The sequence below is a fragment of the Diabrotica virgifera genome, chromosome 7 (assembly GCF_917563875.1).
Source record: "Diabrotica virgifera virgifera chromosome 7, PGI_DIABVI_V3a".
Classification (NCBI taxonomy): Eukaryota; Metazoa; Arthropoda; class Insecta; order Coleoptera; family Chrysomelidae; genus Diabrotica; species Diabrotica virgifera.
Window position 1 is genome coordinate 42,342,190 of NC_065449.1, and position 22,761 is coordinate 42,364,950.

Consider the following 22,761-nt stretch of genomic DNA (forward strand, 5'->3'; position numbering starts at 1 on the left):
GTATGAAGAACGATTTGGTAAATGCGCTGCACCACTGGTATGTATGATTGATGACTTTACACCTGATGTTCAACAACTGCCTTTTTCACTGTATTTTGATAACCTCTTTACTGGCTTTCCTTTACTGACGTATTTGAAATCTCGGGGTTACACTTCTACTGGCACTATTCGCGAAAATAGAATCCCAAAGCCCTGTCCACTACCTTCTAAAGAAAAACTTACGAAAAAAACAAGAGGTTTTGCCGTTTCCACCAAAACAAAAGATAGTGATATTGTTTTAACAAAATGGGTTGACAATTCCGTGGTATGAACTGCATCAACTGCTTTTGGCATTAGCCCTGTTTCTAAAGTGAAACGCTATTCCAAACACGAGAAGCAGCGAATCAATGTTACACGTCCTTGTGTTATAAAACAATACAACCAGTATATGGAAGGAGTTGATCGTATGGATCAAAATATAAGCCTTTATCTTAAAATATATACAGTAGGAAAAATGAAAGAATACCCATGAACGAACATATAAAACACGCTGTATTTTCCTCTCACCGTGTCACACAAAAAATTGTCCAGCGCAAGTACATGTAATAATTATTGTTACATGTACTTGCACTGGACAATTTTCTTTGTGACACGGTGACAGGAAAATACAGCGTATTTTATATGTTCGTTCATGGGTATTCTTTCATTTTTCCGACTGTATATGGAAACAAAGGTAAAAAATGGTGGAGTTTCATATTCACGTGGCTGATCGACGCTTGCGTGCAGAATGCTTGGCAACTGCATAGAAGTGCACATCCCACAATGTCTCAAATAGAATTTAGACGCCATATTGCCACTTATTATTGCAAGCATTACGGAGAACCTCCTAAACGACCTGGGCCTTCCCGGAAACGAAAAAGTGAAGGTTCGCCTTATGAAACTCTTCGGTATGATGGACTTAACCATTGGCCTGTGCCACTCGAAAACAAAAGAAGGTGTGCTGGGGATTCCTGTAAAACTATTGGTCGTACTGGCTGTAAAAATGTGGAATCGGTCTTTGCATTAAATGCTTCGAAAATTATCATACTGAAATGTAAAATACCTTTTAATTAAAATATTGTAGTATAATGGTCTGACTTTTATTAAAAAAGAGAAACTTGCGGTATGACCCAGTGTTGCCATATGGCAACAGGCCTTGAACAAAAAACCGTTTTTCAAATAAACAAATAATTAATGAAATTGAGTTTAATTAGCATAATCATTGTTATTTATTACAAAAAAACCGAAACATTTAACAAAAAAGTTGTGGGACATACCGGGTTAATATTCTCCTTCTTCCTGATGTGCCTGTCTGTGACGAATGTTGGCGATCATGATGGCAATCTTTATCTTCTTGGCAACAGCGCATAAAAGCTGCACACATGTGTTAAACTATGTTCTGAGCTTTTTTCATCAGGGTGTTCCTGTTCTTCCTGGATTTCGCTTCTCAAATGATTTTTCTTGAAGGACGACTTGTATGAGAGCATATATCTGGATTTATTTCATAATGTATAATGTGTCCGAGGAATTGTAGCTTTCGAGATTTGATGGTGGTCAATACCTCTCGGTTTTATTTATAATCACATCTCAAATGCTTTTAATCTTCTGAAGATATCTTCGTTTTCAAGGTCCAACAACATAAAAAAGAACAGATAAGGCATAGCATCGCAGCATTCTGCGATTTATATGAAGACAGAGGGATAATACTGGGTTAGAAAGAAGACTCAAACGAAGAAAACCATTTAAGTTAGTGTAAAGTATTAGTGTAAAAGCAGAGCATAGTGTAGTATTGTGTGTTAGTTTAAGTTTTAAAACGCATACTTGTTAAAAAAAATAAGAGGACACCATAGGGTTAAGATCTTAGATTATGTATCATTTAGTAATATAAGTTAAAGAAGAACTGATAATGGTCAACTGATGACCAGATTTCAGTAGTCTAAACACATCTTGTGTTTAATAATAATAATAAAAAAAATTATTAAGTGTGTTAATGTGTTAAAGTACCGGCCCTAAATGTATAAAACTTAATGAGAATTGATCAGATCAACTGAACAGAACAACTGTTAGGATTTTGCTATTTAAAATAAAATCTGTGCATAATTTCTTAAGTAATATTTTTAATGTCCGACTGGTCTATGATATTTGACAAATACTGACATTATTTCGAAGTCTATTAAGTACGATATAACGCCCAAGGGCGTGTTATTGAAAAATAACGCCCTAGGGCCTATTAAATTTAAATAACGAGTTAAATACTGTCAAGTTGACAAATAAAACTCTAAGTAAAACTATGGTTACCACAATTACGTTACGACTATTTCTGGTAAATGTACTTATTTGAAAACTAATTAATTCAAAATTCATTCAAATTTTTTGCATATAAAGAATAATTTAGTCGGACATTAAACGTTGAAGGCACCACGGGTATTATAATAATAACGCTTTCGGACAACGTATATACCACAGTGGTCTATACACCACTGACCTCAAGCGTTATTATCCTTATAATACCCTTGGTACCTTAATAACTATAACGCATTGTATGAAATAACCTACTAAGCAAAATTTTTTTAAAATACTTAACATATTTTCACCGGACTAATATTAAATCTTAATCACAAATAGTATAAAAAGTACCCGTATTTTTGAGAGTAATTTGCTTACCCAAATTTATTTGTTCTCATTTCAAAATCCATAAAAATATTTTGGATGCACTAATAAAAATTTCACAATCCATTTGCCCTAATGATTCATTAAGATATGTTCTGTGAGATATGCCCCGTCTCTCAAAATCCCGCTAATTTCACACCTAACTAATCGACAAGAAGTAAAGAGCTCTTTAGTATATTTATATTATTTCACCCAAAACCCAATTCATTTTAAAATTTGATCAATGTCTCAACAAGTAGTTTGCTCCACGTAAGATTTAATAATTGCTGACCAACGTCAGCGTTTATTATTGATTTTCATTTTTTTTCAAGATTTTGTTTAAATTTTCTGCTGTAGTCTAAAATGTTGATAAGTATTAATTTGCCGGAAATGCTCCGTTCACAAGTGCGCCGACACCAAAAAGAAGAACGGTACAACATCACCAATTAAAATATCGGTTTATATTAATTTGCTGTCTACTCTCCCACCCGCAGCCAATTTTTTTATTAAATTTAAAAATATTTAAGATTTAAAAAAAAAATTAACAAAATCCCAAAAAATAAATAAATTCAGATTTGGTTTTTTTAAGATACAAAAATAAAATAGTAGCAGTTTAAGTCAATTAGTTAGGTTTGAAATACCGAGACTTTGTGAGACTGATCATTAAAGTGATTGATATGACACAGTAGTCTCATGACTTACAAATTGACCGCGCTAGTCGTCATTCTGCTCTTCTTGACCTTTATCTGTCACCTGTGCGGTCTCCATTTAGTCTTTCGATACCGACACAACAAAACCTTTTTAAAAGCCTGTCTGAATATTTTATTAAATATTGTGTAAAATATTGGATTTACCATCGAACTGGCATATCCCAACCATGTTACTAGCTGTACTATCCAGTTCTCCATGTTTTTGTCACAAAGCGGACAAAAAATGGGTACTAAATTTAAGATAAAAAACGGAGCCCATAGAATAACAAAAGTAAAAAATACAACTCCAAGAACTTTGGTTGCCTTTTGCTCCAAGCGGATGATCCGACCGTGGCGGGAAGAATTCCTGGAAATGACACTGGAGTTTCTACTATGATGAGGTCGTACGCCTCGTCCCATTGTGGTACTACTATTACTGTAGTTATATCGTTGCAGTAGACATGGAGATGAAGGGTTCTTCTTATTTGCCAAGCTACTGTTAGACGGCTGTGCGCTTTGACGAAGTGTAGCAGATCGTCTTAGTAATAGTGGTGTTCGTTGGGGAATGTGGGCCGGTGATACTGAGAGCAGAGATGTTTTGGTTGATCCAAAACTGGAACCTAGAATGTAAATATTCATTAAAGGAAGTTATACCATCTGTTACCAGAAGGAATACTGTCTGTTATATAGTACAATTTAGAAATACAATAATATCTCTTATATTATTTCTTAACAGTATAAGATGTACCTATTTACATAACGTTGGAGAAAATAAGTGTTTAAATAATAAATAATGTAATGAGTAAAGAAGATATATGTAAATAAAATAAAAATTCCATTTTTATTCAGTTGCAATGCGAAGGCAAAACAATCTTATTTTTCACTTAGAATACGGAGCGCAGCCCAGCACTTTGAATCGACGATTTTCGACTTTTATTGGAGTCTCATCGGAGAGACGTAGGGCTGCTGCTCCATAATCTAAGTGACCAACAACGAGAGTTTATCCCCCACACCGCAACTGACGTGAATGTATCAGGTGACTAGCGTCATCTGGCAATTTAAAGGTAAGGTAAAGTTTTCAATCCTAATATCCTTTTCAGGGTCACTATCTACTTGGTCTAAAGAAAGAGCTTCTTCTAGGTTTTGTAGGACATGACTTTTCTCTGGGGTCTTCTTTTGGGGACTTTAAAACGAAGTCGAACGTTCAATACCAGGAGTTGATAATCACTTCCACAGTCTGCGCCAGGATATGTTTTACGGTTGATGGACGACGACTTCCACCTTCATCTTATTAGGATGTAGTCTATTTGATTCCTTGTTCGTCCATCTGAGCTGCGCCATGTGTATAATCTCCGGGTACTTGGATAAATAAAAAAAATGACCAAGGCAGAGAAATCAGAGCACGCATTGGAATGGCAAGACAAGCATATATAAAAATGAAAAAATGTTTATTAATCGAGACCATCCTCTGTAACTTAGGATAAGAGCCTTAAGATGCTACGTGTTCTTTATTTTTTTGACTTTATTATAAGGAATGGAAAGCTGGACACTAAAAGTAGGTAATATAAAGAAGTTAGAAGCACTTGAGAAGTAGTGCTATAGAAAGATTTTAAAAATACCATGGAAAAAACGAGTCACAAATGCAGAAAAGTTAAGAAGGCTACAAAAGGATTCTTCTTCTTGCATTACCCTCTCCTATCGGAGGTTGGCTATCATCACAGCAATTTTAACTTCGTTGGTTGCACCTTAGTGGATTATTCAGATGCTTCAGAGCAGAATAATATCCACAGATACGCATGAAGACACAATAAATCTGAGGGCAACTAAGGGATGCCCTCAAGGCGGTGTATTGTCACCGTCATTATGGAACATAGTTGTCGATGATCTGATTCATGGGCTAAGCGCCCAAGGAATCTGGGTCCAGGGTTTCGCAGATGATATCGTAATAGTAACTAGGGGAAAATTTCCCAGCATTGTTGCGTATCAGATGCGATATGCCCTTCACTACATAGAGAACTGGTGTCTGAAAGAGAACCTCTCCGTGAACCCTTCTAAAACTAAACTGGTAGCCTTTACAAATAAGAGGAAGCTTACTGGACTGCGTGAACTGAAATTATTTGGAGAGGTACTGGAAAGAACCAATGAGGTTAAGTATCTAGGGGTAACCCTGGATTCGAAACTCATTTGGAATACTCATATTACCAATATAACCAATAGGGCTAAGCGACTCTTCTGGAACTGCAGACGAGTTTTAGGTAAAACCTGGGGACTGAAACCAAAGGTGATATGTTGGTTGTACACATCAGTGATACGACCGACAGTTACTTATGGGTCAGTACTCTGGCGGATAAAGACGGCTTTGCAATCTTGTGTGACCACTCTCACCACCCTACAAAGACAAGCGCTTCTAAATATAACAGGAGCCTTGAATAGTACAGGAACGGCTTCATTAGAGGCTATCACAGGCTGGAATTGTATATTTCGGCGGTAGCCTTTATGACCATCTTGAGGCTCAAAGCAAACAATACTTGAAGGCCAAATTATGTATTGAATAGCCACACAAACATTACTGGGACTATACTTGAGGAATCCATCTTTATGATGAACTTAGATATGATGACACCAGAACTAATCTTCACTGAGAAGATTAACACAATTATACCATCTAGAGAACAAAAAGTCCCAAACATTAATGGAGACATAATATGGTTTACTGATGGATCTAAAACTGCCCATCGTACTGGATCAGAAGTCTTTGGGCAAACATGTAACTATAATAAATCTTACAGCCTAGGTCAATATACAACGGTGTTCCAGGCTGAACTTTTTGCTTTGGTGGCCTGCATTGATGAAATCATTGATGAGGACCCTAAAGCTAAGAGAATCAACATTTACACAGATAGAATCGGCTATTCTGGCTGTAAAGAACCCTCTCACCAAATCAAAACTGGTGAGAAACTGCAAAGATCTCCTCAATAACCTGGCAAAAGACAATAAAGTGTCTTTAATATGGGTGCCGGGTCATGAAGGGGTGCATGGGAACGAACGAGCAGATATGTTAGCGAAACAAGGCTCGAGAAAAGCTTTTGAAGGCCCAGAACCTTTCTGTGGCATCACTAAAGATGCTATGAAAAACGAGGTTCAGAAATGGCTGATAAAGAATCATCAAAGTAAATGGAGAACCACTCAAGGGCAAATCCAGACTAAAAAAATAATCAAGAATATTGATAAAAAACTCTCGAACAGTTTGATGAACCTCAATAAACGAGAGATCAAAACGGCCACTGAAATGGTGACTGGACATTGCCGTTTAAGAAATCACCTATAAAAACTAGGTAAGGTGAATGAACCATGGTGCAGAAAGTGCGAAATGGAAGAAGAAACTGCCATACACATACTATGCCATAGCACAGGTGATGTAAGGCAGAACTTCACTGGTCAAATGAGGTTTGAACCAGAAGAAATCCTAAAACTACCAATAAGAAAACTGTTGGCCTTCGTTGAGGCCATAGGACTTATTAAAGTTTAAGGAGAAGAACAGGGTTTGGTACAAAGGTCTTATGACCAAGTGTCAGAGACTAACGAGTCTCGCCTGAGTTAAGAAGAAGAAGAAGAGAGATTCTTATTTTTCACTTAGAATACGGAGCGCAGCCCAGCACTTTAAATCGACGATTTTCGACTTTTATTGGAGTCTCATCGGAGAGACGTAGGCCTGCTGCTCCATACTCTAAGTGACCAACAACGAGAGTTTATCCCCCACACCGCAACTGACGTGAATGTATCAGGTGACTAGCGTCATCTGGCAATTTAAAGTTAAGGTAAAATTTTCAATCCTAATATCCTTTTCAGGGTCACTATCTACTTGGTCTAAAGAAAGAGCTACTTCTAGGTTTTTCTCTGGGGTCTTCTTTTGGGGACTTTAAAACGAAGTCGAACGTTCAATACCAAGAGTTGATGATCACTTCCACAGTCTGCGCCAGGATATGTTTTACAGTTGATGGACGACGACTTCCACCTTCATCTTATTAGGATGTAGTCTATTTGATTCCTCGTTCGTCCATCTGGGCTGCGCCGTGTTTATAATCTCCGGGTACTTGGATAAATGAAAAAAATGACCAAGGTAGAGAAATCATAGCACGCATTGGAATGGCAAGACAAGCATTTATAATAATGAAAAAATGTTTATTAATGGAGACCATCCTCTGTAACTTAGGGTAAGAGCCTTAAGATGCTACGTGTTCTTTATTGTTTTGACTTTGTTATAAGGAATGGAAAGCTGGACACTAAAAGTAGGTGATATAAAGAAGTTAGAAGCACTTGAGAAGTAGTGCTATAGAAGGATTTTAAAAATACCATGGAAAAAACGAGTCACAAATGCAGAAAAGTTAAGAAGGCTACAAAAGGATTCTTCTTGTTGCATTACCCTCTCCTATCGGAGGTTGGCTATCATCGCAGCAATTTTAACTTTGTTGGTTGCAGCTTTGAACAATTGTATTGGACTGCACTCGTGCCACTCCCTTAAATTTCGCAACTAGGAAATCCTCCTACGTCCCACATTTCTCTTTCCAGAGATTTTTCCTTGGACTATGAGCCCTAGTAGAGGGTACTTTTACCCTCTCATTATGTGGCATAGATATTGCGAGCGGCCTAACAAAAGGATAACGAGGTCATAAAGAAGATAAAAACAAGAAAGCTGGAATATTTTGGCCACAGTACCAGAGGTGCGAAATATGATATCGACGGCTGAAAGTCAAAAATGACCAAGCGACATTTGGCTAACTTTACACTAGAGCGGTTTAAAGTTTGAAATTTAAAAAAAATTCATAAAACATGATTTAATAATTTTATTGTCATAATTCCAACGAACGTTAAATGCAGTTTAGATACTTTATATACTACCCTTTGTAGACTATGTATTTTTTTAATAGTTTATGAAATAGTGTCGGTTAGTAATATTTTCTGCTAAATTCCAACCAGGAAAAAGTTATCAACCGACTATATTTTTTTACCTTCAACTGGAAAAAATACTGAAGGTGGATATTTATTATTAGAACTATTATATTATTATATTATATATTATATTTTATTATAAAATTGACTAAACCTGATAAACTTTTGATTGTATTTTAAGAAATATAACATATATCCGAAAACCATTCATGTTTTGTAACAGGTAAAAAATGGTTGAACTATTAAACTAAAAAATATAATTTACAGTAATTATCATATTATTAACAGGCCTTACTTTGAATCGTCTGGTCTATATCCATACGACATGCATGATCACTGAAATGTATAAATTTTTTATTTGAAATATGTACTGATTTCTTGGCATACTGCTACACTACTTACCAAAAGTAAATCTTTGGTAGATGCCCCTGCGCTTGCCAAAGCTAGGTTTAGGATATTATGTATTCGTTTTCTACCATCCATTTTCATTGTTCGATACATCAGTATCAGACTGCACCAACTCAAAATTTTTCAATATTGAGATAAGTATTAGAAAATGGTTAAAATATGCTTATTTATCAGTTTCAAATTACACCATCTCAAAATTCTAACCCCATTGTTAAAATTTTGACTTGTCTACATGCAGAATCGAATATTTTTTTTTTACAATGTCGTAGTTTCATACCGCATCACTTTGAGTTAGTGCATAATGAAACTTGATCGGTAGAACTGTTGTCAGCTACTAACTCAAAATGGTCTGTGAAAGCTGCTTGCACTGACCGTTGCTAAATTAAATGTTTTATTGAAATGAAAAATTTAGTGATACGGAAAGAGAAGAACTGTTAAATACATACTGGGGTCTTGGTGATTTAAATAGGCAGCGAGATTTTATAGTTAACAATGTAATGCCTGTTAAGCCAAAATATCAATATAAGAAAGAAGGGAGTCATTGAAGCGAAAATATAGCTTATTTCTTTGAGATGAGAAATGAAAAAATTAGAGTATGTAAAGTTTTGTTTATTTTAAACATTTCGAATAGGATAATAATTAAAAAGCATGCACAGCAATTTAAAAAAAAAAGAACAGAGCTAGGGTTTGCACAGAATTACAATCGAGGAGGAAAAAAAATGCTGGGCGACCAAGGATGCTAGATGATGAAAAAGAATTCGTGAGGTCCCACATCAAATATTTTCCAGTAATTGACTCTCATTATTGCGGAGCAAGGAAAAACAAATCTCTAAATTTAGCCACCATGTACAGACTGTACCAAGAAAATGTAGAGGAGAACTGAAAATTCCTGTAAAACTCCATTATTACACCAAGATTTTCAACAGGGAATTTAATATTGCCTTTTTTCAGCCAAAAAAGACCAGTGTTGTAATAAGTATTACAACAACTTAAGTATAATGCACATATCAGAGAAAAAATCAGATTGGGTTAGAGAAGGAGTTGGATATCAACGATTCAAAGGAAGATGACAGTACTGTAGTTTGTTGCTTTCATCTTCAAGTTGTATTATCACTACCAAATGGAGATCGAGGTGGTTTTCATTTTACATGATACGCCTATCATGTTACAACTTCACTATATTTGATATTTCTCACAAACATTGCTATAGTTTTTTGTGGCACGAATGTATCGCAAGCGTTAATGAAATAAGTACGTGTCTTTGACAGCATCTAAAGAACCATGGGACTTCAATATGAGCACATATTTTACTCCGATAATTGCCTGGGCCAAAACAAAAACAAGTTCATTGCTTGCTTGTTTTTTAGTGCTGTTAAAACTTAGCAATAAAAAGCATAACCCACAAATTCTTAGTAGTTGGACATACTCAAAATGTGGGTGATGCGATGCATGCCCTCGTAGAAAAAGAAAAAAAAGATAGCTAAAAGGAAACCAGCTCTATATTTTATCGCAAATGGTACCGATAATTATTAGCCTGGTTAAGAAAACTTCCAATAAAATTATCGAAGAAGAAAGGAAAGGCAGAATTTACAAAACAGTTATCAGAGCAATAATGACATACGCGACAGAAACACGACCCGACACAGAGAGGACAAAAGGATTGCTCGAAACAGCGGAGATGAAAACCCTTCGAAAAATCGATGGTAAGACTCTATAGGACAGAGGTAGAAGTACAGATATACGACGGAGTTGGTAGGTGCATAACGTTAGTAACTGTGTAAGAAACAGAAGAATAGAATGGAATGACCACATAAGCAGAATGATAACAAATATAGTAGTCAGGACAGCGAGAGACGGTTCCCCGATAGGAAAACGATCAGTGGGAAGACCATGAAAACGATGGAAAACGACAACTTACTAGAGGCACATTGAAAAAACAGACAGAGTCATGTCTATACAAAAAGAAGAAGAAAAATAGAAAAATAAAACTGGACGGCCTGGTACGCTACAGAAGAAATTGCCGAAGTAGTAAAAATAAAGTAAAAATTTACAAAAAATTGGGAAAATTTTTAATATAAATGAAGCCGGAGACAAAATAAAATGGAGCGAAATACAAATTCTAAGAGTTGAGAAAAATGCCACACAAAATAATGTAAAAGAATTCTTATTTTGGCGAAAATTATAATGTCATATATATTCGATAAAACAGAACGAGCGTGGCTTATGAAGAACCATCTCTCATCCTCTCCAATAAACCTCCAGGTTTTCCAGAACTTACCAACTTCTGCCACAGCTGCCGCTGCTGAAGAAAGTGACAAGTCAGAATTATTTTGATTTTGTTATATTTTTTCATAACAACGAAACAATAGTGATTTTATAAGAAAAAAATACTTAAATAATTTTATTTGATTTCCATACAAATACCCTATACAAAATGCACTAACTGTTAAAAATCATGTGTCGACAGTTTCATAGTGCACCAACTCAAAAAAATCTGAATTCTTTAAAAAAAATTAATTAAAAATTATCATCTAAAAGAACCATAAAATAAACATCTAATTCCAAAATTTTGTTCTATTAAAAAAACAAATGACCCATTACAACAGATTAAAAATATTTGCTCCCAGAAAAAATAAGTTAAAGGTGATTTGTGAAAAACTATGTTTTTTGAGTTGGTGCCCTCTGATACTGATGTATCGTATTAATAAAACAATACGATTACGTTGATCCAAAACTGAGTTATAATAATAAGTAATAATCAATAGTAAAAAATATAGATTTTAACTATTTCACAATTCGAAGCACACTGACCGATATTCTGTTAATACTAACTACAAATCAAACTATGATTTGGAGGCGTTCTAAACGGCGGAACAGGTTACGTGCAATAATGATAAGCTTCCTTTTAAAATTTCTTTTTTAAAAAATATATTATATCTAAGCAACAGAAACATTGAGAAAACGGCAGGTATATTATTACTAAGCGACAAATTCCACCTGTTTGAGGTAGAAAGAAAGAACTATTTATCTTGTTTAAGAAAGTTACATATAGATATAATTAACTAAACAAGAAATGGTATTAAATTAATGTGCGAAAAAAGTAATAAATGGTAAAAAAATTATATTTGGATAGGGTAAAATTTCTTAAGCATTTCAAAAACTCTAGATATTGTTTGTAAAAAATCACTAAGCGCTAAAACATTCAAAATACAATCTAACAAAAACTTACTAACTGAAAGTTGTTATTAAATTTACAAAATTCTAGTCGCTTGGTGGCCGAAAATTGTTAAAATTGTCAATTATTTTAAATTACCAAGCGACAAAAAATTCATCGTAGCCACATGAGGATACAACCAATCGAGGCAGAAAAATTTTCTGATTTCAGTGCTATATATAACTCAATATCGCCCAAATTGGCATTTGGTAACTTTTGCCTTTTAACCGTCGATATATTAAAATGCAAAATTAAAAGGTAAAATTAAGGGTAAAAGATCCAAAGGAAGACGAAGGATGTTCTGGTTGAGAATGGTATAGATTATAGATGCAGCTCAGTAGATCTTTCCAGAGCAGTCGCCAATAAGGTACGGATAGCTGTGATGATAGCCAACCTTCCATAGGAGAAGAAACTATAAGAAGAAGAAGAACATATATTAACTTATAATTCTTACCTCTCCGATGACTTCGATGCTCCCAAGTTACCATAATACTGTTTGTGGTGTCTCCGGTTTTTAGCATAGGTTTCTTAATGGGAGATACTGTAAGGAACTGTTCATTGCAATCATTTAAATTCCTAGAGATTGTCTTCTTCAATGGGTCATGCGAAATCTTCAACTCAGGAGTTGTGGGAAGAGACAATTTTTCTGGCTGATCCTTGAAGTAAGGACTCAAAAACGGCGAAGCTAACGAATACTTGCTTTCGTTTCTTCCGTCCTTAATAATATCTTTCTTTATTTCGTCTGAGTCTAGATTTTCATGACAACTAGCTCTTCTTTTCTTCCATTTTGGCGATAAATACTCTTCTTTATTGTCTCCTATGTGAAACGTTGACGCTCTTCTTCTTTTAAACTGACAAGAGCCATATTCAGAACTCAGTAACGATGAATGGGAGTTTGTTAAACTTTCGTCGCTTTTGTTAGGTAGGCTAAAAAATATTAAAAATTGTTACATAATTAAAATATAAAAAGTACAGTATGTGGTGCTGTAGAATAGCGTCCACAGTTAAAAGTGCAACCTAAATGAAGCGCGAAGCTTCATACTATGTTTTCTGTATTTTTAAAATTTAAATATTATTTTTAAAATTAAATAAAATAATTTTTTTATATACAGGGTGATTGATTAGTGGGGTAAAGCTCAATAGATCAGCTATAGTAATAGATAGCAATAAAAGTTAATAACAAAAATTGTAGACAACTTTGAGCTTCACATTACAAATTTAGTTATAATGTTACAGGGTGTTCGATAACACAGTGGCAGACCAAACTTACGTTTTTTTAATCAAACACCCCACATTTTATTTTATATTCGAAATCCTGTTGACTTCTCCATCACAAAAATATAAAGATTTGTTATGTTGTACAGGGTATTTACAAAGTTATAACCAATTTTGTATGAAAATCGTAACAAGTTCAACTCCCTGTATAAATAAAAATATGCACAACAGCAATGGTTTATAAATGCCATATTTTTTATTTATTGTTAAAATTCTCAAGAATTATTCACATTGCAAATTTTCTTTATATCAAATACAGGGTGAGTCAAAATGCAAGTACATTATTTTCTCAGTAATATTAAATAGAACACCCTGTATTTTATATCATTATTGAGAAGTAACATTACCGTACTTTAATTTTTGTATAACATTCCCTATGTACAAATTTATTAGTTTTCGAGATATTTTCATTTTTCAGAGCAAATTATTTTAGGTGTCTAAATTTATCTAAATTTTAAGTAAGCCATGACTGAATTGACAATTGACGATTACTGATTATCAATCCGGTAATCAATGTAATAATGTAGCAAATAAAGAAATAAAAATAATTTATTAGTAATACATTTCACAAAAAAAACACAGCCACCATATGCAACATTTTTGAAACAATTAAAAACTACTTTTTTATGTAAATGTTACAAATAAAGAAGGAAAATTAGTAATAAATTTTACAAAAAAACACACAAACACAAAACACAACATTTTGTGAAGACAATTAAACATTATTTTGTATACATGTAAATGTAACAATGTAACAATGTAACAAAAAAAGAACGAAAAATAATTGATCAGTAATATATTTTGCAAAAAAAAACATATTTAAAAAATTAGAAGCTACTTTTAATAAAATATTTTTAATATTTGATTATATGAGGTGTTCAAAATTACCTTCTGACACATTTATGTACGCCTAAAAACGATCATTGAATGAGCTACTTATTCTACGAAGCATTTGTAAATTAACACATCGAAATACACTTTGTATTCTATTTTTCATCTCATCCCTTGTTGTTGGAGATATTTTATAAACTTCAATATTAACGTAACCCCAAAAAAATCAGTCCAGTTTATTAAATTCTGGTGATTTGAGTGGTCACGCTACTTATCCATTGAAAAATGAAAATATCTTGAAAACTAATAAATTTAGACATAGGGATGTTATCTAAAAATTAAAATACGGTAATGGTACTTTTCAATAGTGACGTAAAATACAGGGTATTCCATTTAAAATTACTGAGAAAATAATGTACTTGCGTTTTGACTCGCCCTGTATTTGATATAAAGAAAATTAGCAATATCAATCATTCTTGAAAATTTTGACAATACGAAAAAAAATATGGTATTAATAAACCATTGCTGTTTTGCTTATTTTTATTTATACAAAGAGTTGAACTTGTTACGATTGTCATATAAAATTCATTATAACTTTGTAAATACCCTGTATAACGTAACAAACCTTTATATTTGTGTGATGGAGAAGTTAACAGGATTTCTAATTTAAATTAAATATAGGGTGTTCCATTTAAAAAAAAACAAAAGTTTGGTCTGCCACTCTGTTATCGAACACCCTGTAACATTCTAACTAATTTTGTAATGTGAAGCTCAAGGGTGGCTAAAATTTTTGTTATTAATTTTACTGCTATCTATTACTATAGCGGATCTATTGAGCTTTATCCCACCAATCAATGACCCTGAATTTATTCTTTTTTATTTCTTAGATTTGTTAAATTTCTTAGATTTTATTAAAATTGAAAAAGTTTACATGTTAGGTATATAAAAGACTCCCAAATGGTCTTTTCCAACTGTTTCGTAAAAATTTACAACGCAGTTTAGAAAATACAACAAATCGCAAAAAGGAGAGATTTTATTTAATAGATGGAGTGAGAGAGAGAGAGATAGAGAGAGAGAGAGAGAGAGAGAGAGAGAGAGAGAGAGAGAGAGAGAGAGAGAGAGAGATAGAGAGAGAGATTGATTTGATAAAAGCTAAAACAAGTCGCCTCTATAGATTTACAAAAGGCGTAAGATAAGGCAGCAATGTCAAAATTATGGCAAGTTATGCGTCAATTTGAAAATATTGAGATAAGAGTCAATATTATGAAAAAAATACATGGAAAACAACAACCTATACATATTAATTCGTATTGATAGAAGTATTACTTTTGATAAAAGATTGAGATAATGATGCATCTGTTTTCTCTGTTATTCAACCGCTATTTTTTTATTTTTTTGGCGTTAAGGATGAATCCTTACACCCAAGAACACTGCTACTAATTTTAGTATATTGATCAGAATAGTACCTAATAGTAGGTATTTACAGAGTGATCAGTTAGCAAATAGACAATGCTCGACTCAATTATTGTGTACTAAGGACTGATGTTATTTACACTAATTATCATTCTTGATTGACTGATTCTGACAGGGTAGATGAATACCTTTATAGAATTACATATTTATTGATTTACATTTTTATATAGTTATATTTGTACAATGTTTTTTGCAAGATAGCTAGTCATAGCAGATAATATTTCTCAGACACTGGTAATTCCCCGCTAAGTCTGGCTTACGTGAGGTACAGATCGACCCCTGCTGGCATCAGAGCCACTTTTTCATACCAGCTGAGCTAGATAATGGGGTAATCAGATGCTTATGGATGTTAACAGTATCATTATTTATTAAATGAAGAATAAAATAAACCAAAAAAATACCAAATTTTTAATCTTTATTCGTAACCCACACCCAGGTACAGAGCTTGGATTAAATGGAGTCTAAGTGGAAAATTTTTACAAAATTTCATATTTGGGAACTGTTATAACGGACTAACTAGATCCAGACATAGAAATAAAATGCACTAAAACCTCTTCTTCTTCTTCTTCTTCTACGGCACTACAGCCCAAATTGAGCCTTGGCCTCCTTTATTCTTAGCCTCCACCCTTGCTTGTCTGTGGCTGCTCTTCCCCATACAAGGACTCCTAAAAGTGCTTGTGCGTCGCTGTTTACTATGTCTTCCCCGTGCTTTCTTGGCTTACCAACCGGTCTCTTTCCCTACATTCTAACGTTCAGTGCTCTTTTTGGTAGCCTATCCTCTCCCATTCTTATCACATATCCGGCCCATTGAAATCTTTGTATTTTAATGAAGTCTGACAGGGGTGCTTCCTTAAAAAGTTGATAAAGTTCCTTGTTGTATCGTCTTCTGAAGATTCCATTTTCCCTCACAGGTCCTAGTATTCTCTTCACTACTTTCCTGTCGAATGTGTCGAGTTTGTTTTTGGATGTGTTTTTCAGAACCCAGGCTTCACTACCATAGCATGTTATTTGTCGAAATAAAGTTTTATAGATTCTCATCTTTGTATTTCGGTGGACACTTTTAGACCGAAATATATAGGAGAGGGCAAAATAAGCTCTGTTTTCCTGCGTTATTCTCTTCCGTATTTCTCCGTCTTCTGATCCGTTGGCATATATCTCTACTCCAATGTATGTAACCTTTCCAACCGGTTCAATGTCATCTTCATGTATAATGTATTGTGGAACAATATTTCTTCTTGTCTGAGTCATTAGTTTTGTTTTTTTGTGTTAATTTCCAGACCTAGCATTTTTGTTTGTGTTTTGAACTCTGAGTATTTTTCCTGTGCTCCTGTTGATGTTCTACTCATAATATTAATATCATCGGCATAAGCGGCATAAGCGGCCAGTTGAACCGTTCGGTTGGTCAGTAGGTTTTCTCGTCCAGTTTGCATTTGTCTAACCGCATACTCCAGCGCCAAGTTAAACAATGTTGGGACCAGCCCATCTCCCTGCTTTAGTCCTTGCGAAATTTTGAAAAAGTCTGTCCGGTGGTTTTGTATTCGTACACATGCCTTAGTTTCATCCATTGTGGCTTTAGTGAGTCTTATTAGCTTGTATAATATTGCCAATTCAGCCAATATATAGTATAGTTTGTTCCTTTTGAATGAGTCGTATAACTGTTTGAAGTATACAAACACGTTGTGAACATCAATATCTTGTTCCCATGATTTGCTCAAGATCTGCTTGACTGTAAATATTTGATCCAGTGTCGATCTTCCCCGTCGGAAGCCCGTCTGATACTCTCCAATAATATTTTCTGCTAGAGGTTGGAGCCACTGGTTTATAATATACGTGAGGACTTAATATGCTGTACATAGTAGAGGGAATCCACGGTAGTTTTTGCACTGGAGTTTGTCTCCTTTTTTATAGATCGGGCATACTATACTTTCTTCTAGTGGTCTGGTATTTTCTCTTCGTGTCATATGTCTTTGATGAGCGCGTGGATGTGACTTGCTAGGTGGTCGCCACCTACCTTATACAGTTCTGCTAGTATTTCGTCAACCACGGAGCTTTATTGTTTTTCTGGGGCTTAATAGCTTTGAGAACTTCCTCTATAGTTGGGGCTTCTACTCCATTACCTACTTCATTCTCTTCTACGTAGTTCATACCCATTTCATCTTCCATGTCTACTTGTGTTCCAAGTAGGGTCTGAAAATAATGCTTCCAAGTTTCTGTGACTTTCTGTTGATCACTGATTATTTGTCCACTTTCATCTTAACATAGACTTGTTTGAGGTTTATACCCATTTCTTATCTTTTTTATGTATCCGTAAGCCCCTCTAATTTCGTTGTTTTTGAAATTTTCTTCCATTTTTTCCATTTATCTATTTTCATAGGCTCTCTTTTTCTTTCTACATATCTTGTATGCTTTCCGTCTTGCGACTTCAAATAATGTTCGTCTTTCCCGTGTTCTTCTTGTTATATGTATTTTGTGTGCTTCATTTCTTTCCTCAATTGCTTGTCTGCACTCGTCATCAAACCATGCTCCTCTTCTCTTCTTGTTCTTGTTTCCCACGGTGGACACTGCTGCTGTCAGTACTGCTGTTTCGATTACTCTATTTGTCCTCTATGGAGTGTAGTTCTAGCGTCCTTAACTCATTTGCGACTTCTTGTTCAAACTTCTCTTTACATTCCTGGATCTTCAGTTTTTCCAGGTCCAGTTTGTTTGCCCTTTGTTGTCTTTCGTTTCTTTCCCTGTTAACTCTGCATCTAAATTTGGTTTGTAGTAAAAGATGGTCTGATCCACAGTATGCTTCTCCTCGTGTTCTCACATCGGAGATACTACTGGCTGCCCTTTTGTCTATTAAGTTTTAATGTCTTGATGACTAAAACTACTTTTATAAAAATACAGACATTTATTTGCAATAATCATCTCATCTTAGAAATGTAACAAAGAATGATTAAGTACTATAATTTGCTCTGTACTTTTGTATACTGCAGCAGTGTGTACAATTAAAGTATCAATTATGAACAGAATTGAAGCATGGAAAATGTGAATTTATAGGCGGATCCTGAAGATACCTTCGACAGCAAACGAGAAAATGAGGAAATACTGAGATGAATTAGTTAATATATTAATTTATATATCATTTAAACTAAATACCTAAATTTACGAATAAATGCTCGAATAACTGCAAATTTAGCATACCTTCCTCCCCTACTATAAGAAATTATAAACTAAATACTCCTAATGGCAACTGATCCAAGGGATTGGAAAACAAAAATAATTTAAAATTATATCCAATAATTCTATTGTCAGCTAATTGAATCTAAAATGAAAGGTATTTAATTTAAACAATTAACCCTGAGCAGTATTTACTCCAAATCCAAATAACCAAAGTTAAGGGTAATAATTAATTAGGGATATTAAATTTTCATTAACTTAATTAACTGCTTTGACTAAAGACAATTCAATCGTTTAATTTTGGGATATTTAGTTCATTATAGGCCTACAATAGGTTATTTAATAATGGCATAGGTAGAGATGGTTGTATATTTTGTTCTATTACAAATTTAAAATTATAAAAATATATATTGCACTAATGTGTTTAAATTGAAACAGAATGACTTTTAAAATTTTTAAAACTTACAATAAAAATCATAGTTATTGTTATTTATGGCTATCTATAAATAAAATATTAAAAAATATCAAAGGTAATACCACGAGTCCTCTAAATTTTATCGATAAATTTTTTTGTTTTCACGAAAACTTCTTTATTTGGTAAAATTACGAAAACAAACCGAATGATAAAATCACGAGTCCGAAGGACGAGTGATTTTATCCATTTCGGTTTGTTTGAGTGATTTTACCCTAAATAAAGAAGTTTAAGTATGAAAACGAAAAAATTTATCAAGCAAAATTTAGAGGACGAGTGGTATTTGAAAAAATTATTTTGTGAACCAATATGTATTATTAGTAAATACGGGCATCTGTGAAATATTTTTAAGACAACTAGGATCAATTTCTTAAGTAGGTTATAGATAAATTATTTTATGATTTAAAAATGAACCAATTTATTTATTGTATTATTAATACATAAAAAACTGTTTAAACTGAAAATGAACAATTATTAAAAACACAATTTTTATAAATAATATGAGATTTTTCAATGTCGTTCGTAACGCCTAATCTGTCGTCACTTTCAGTATCATTAATTACAGTCGCAGTTGATGTACTGGCAATGCACTCAGTTGTAGTAGTTGTTCTAAGTTTATTAACAATTTTTTTATGATGTTCTTCATTAACTTGTAAATAAGGTTTTACCGAAGAAGCTGTGGCATGTCCAGTTAATTTTATTGCCTCCTGTTCTTGAATTCCTGCCTTAACAAGATGAGATACTACACTGGATCGGCTTGAATGATTTGTTATTTTTCGGTTTTGTGTGTCCAATCCGCATTTTTTTGTAGAGTTCTTCAACCATTTAGCCGTTTCATTTGGTCCAATGGGAGTATTTTTATACCATATTCCATTACCTGTTTGCCAGTATGGATTTGGGGTAAGGAAAAATCTATCGCTGGTAATGTTTTTACCACGCTTCTCCATAATTTTTTTATATAGTCTTATTGGGCACCTTTCTGGATCTTTAATGTTTGGTGTCAGCCATTTTGAATCCGAACACTTTTTTTGACCACCTTGGCATGTTTTGGTAAAAATTGGATTATATTCAATCCTTCCTGTTTCTTTGCCGGCATTATTTATTTCATATTTGAAATAATCAATTCTACAATGAACACCCTCACCACCGCGCCATGCTAACTCGTAAGAGACAACATGAAAAAATTTCATCTCTAATCCTAGCGGATTATTTTCATCGCACGAGTCTATAATACTCAAAGACTCTTTTTCATCCAGCGCTATAGCACTTTGTTTTCTTTTTTCGGGACGACTTTTTAACTCTTTCCTTTTTGAATTTCTCACGTCTCTTGCCTTCTTAAATTCAATGTCGATAAACGGGTTAAAACTTATATTAAACTCTGAAAAATATTTTTCTTGAATCATTTTGGCTGTTACATTCCAAATAGTTTTAACAGAGTATTCCTTGTAATCTTCACCATTCATTTTCTTCATATTCATTCTCCAATCTTCAAGAACTTTTGCAATTTCTTGAATACTTGTATTATCATTCAACTGATAGTTCCTTACTGTGCAAAATTGCTCAAATTGTGTCCAAACAGACCTTTTTGTCTTAATTGTATTTTGAGGCGTATTATTTTTTAACAAATCTTTAATTTGTTCATGATTATTGTCACCAAATCTAACGCTAACGTCCATTTTGTTTAAATTAAATTATGACGATGTTAAATCGCAAAAATTTAAATCGGTCAAAATTGCGTGGAATACTTGCTTCGTGGTCTTACCCAGCTACGCTGGGTGAGTTTACCACAGTGCAGTGGTGTAATTGGTTTTGCCTAACCCCCAGGTGAATACATTTTATTTAATTATTATTCACCCGTGTTTTTGTAATAATAAAATAGGAGAATGTAATTTTAGAACTATTTTACTAATTCTACTAATATAATGTGTATTTTAAAAGTAACTATTGTTCCAAAATATTACGTAAATATTCGAATCCTTTTATGTGATAACACTGGTTTGTTGAAATTTGAGAGTAAGTAGATCATAACGTAACTAAGCAAAATCTCTAGGGGCGGAAACCAGAGTTAAGGATGAGGGTAGTTTTAAGGGATCAAAGTCGCAGTTTGTATTATTTTTTTTTTGTGACGCAACTCAACATTTGTTCCCCACGCAGCGTTACGCCCCTGGAGATTTTACTTAGCCTTTCAGTGCTAACGTGAAGTATTTTGACATAAGTGCTAACGTCCGTCTCTGGGACCGTATGTTTATACATGCCCTAGTACTGTAAATTTTAAAAAAATTTAATATTTAATTACTTCAAGGGCCTTATTAAATACTTTTTTATGTAAAATAAATGCAGTTTTATTTAAAAATTATATTTATAAACATCTATTTTGACAAAAATAATTCCTTAACAAAAGCAAGCAACTATTCTAAAAAGTGAGAAAAAAAACCCTAAAATCTTAATATAAACAAAAATTTGCTGTTATTTTTTAAAGATGAAATTATCCACTTATAATAACCGCACCTAGGCAATTCTAGTATGTAATACGAAATAACTTTAAACTTAAAAAAAGTCAAACTTCTTCTGAAAATTCCACACATATACCCTTTATGTGTTCTAAGCACATAAATTTATTACAAGAGTAACAACTGTACTTTGTTTTTCGACTTTTCGTAGTTAATTTCTATTTCTAAAAAGTAAAAAAATAATATTTTATTCACTAAAAATACAACGCTAAAAGTTACAATTCTTACCTTTAGTAGCTAACAGCTAAAAGCTAACATCCGTCTCTGAGACCGAAATCTTGTGTAACGAACGAACTATGTATCTACGTTCAACAATATTTTAATACTAACAACGGTTTGGTAAAATATGAAGCTATTGAATGACCTAGCCCGAATACCGGAGTAGACCGGTAATTATCGGTATGAATAGGTTAGCTCCGTCTATGAGACCATGCGTTAGCACTGAAAGGTTAGTAATGTCATGATCTACTTATTCCCAAATTTTGGTGCACTACATCAATCACAAAAAACCCTTATATTTTTTATATTCACCTCTGCCCCACCCCTTTGTCGGCCACGCAGCGTTACACCCCTGGAGATTTTACTTAGTTACGTAATGACCTACTTCTTTCCAAATTTTGGTTCACTATCCTGATCATGAGCGTCACAAAAAAATAATAAAAACTGCGACTTTGACCCCTTATAACTATCCTCGTCCCCCACTCTGGTTTCCGGCTCTGCGGATTTTACTTAGCTATGTCATGGTCTACTTATTCCCAAATTTTGGTGCACTATCTCAATCAAGAACGTCGCAAAAACACCCCTTATATTTTTTATATTCACCCCTATCCCCACCCCTTTGTCGGCCATGCAGCGTTCCGTCCCTAGAGATTTTACTTAGATACGTCATGACCTACGTATTCCCAAATTTTGATGCACTATGTCGATCATGACAGTCACAAAAAAAATAAAAAAACCGCGAATTTGACCCCTTAAAACTATCCTCGGCCCCCACTCTGATTTCCGGCCGTTGGGGAAATTCATGTACACAACTAATTCAACATATCCCCGTATAGTTTTTCCATATTACTTATCACGCACAAAATCCGCTCCTCGCTCTTAGACTAGTTG

At 33.9% G+C, this 22,761-nt stretch overlaps 1 protein-coding gene across 1 annotated transcript in view; it reads right to left on the minus strand.

The window, feature by feature from the left end:
* Positions 1-1,127: 1,127 nt before the first annotated feature.
* LOC114333495 (5-hydroxytryptamine receptor 2A) overlaps positions 1,128-22,761 on the minus strand; it is a 141,128-nt gene continuing 119,494 nt past the window's right edge. Inside the window, exons 6-7 of the mRNA XM_050656837.1 lie at positions 12,383-12,855; positions 1,128-3,976 (exon numbers count right to left, since the gene is read on the minus strand). Coding sequence (XP_050512794.1) covers positions 3,417-3,976; positions 12,383-12,855 — 1,033 coding nt within the window. The 3' untranslated portion in view covers positions 1,128-3,416. The remainder of the gene's footprint in view (positions 3,977-12,382; positions 12,856-22,761) is intronic.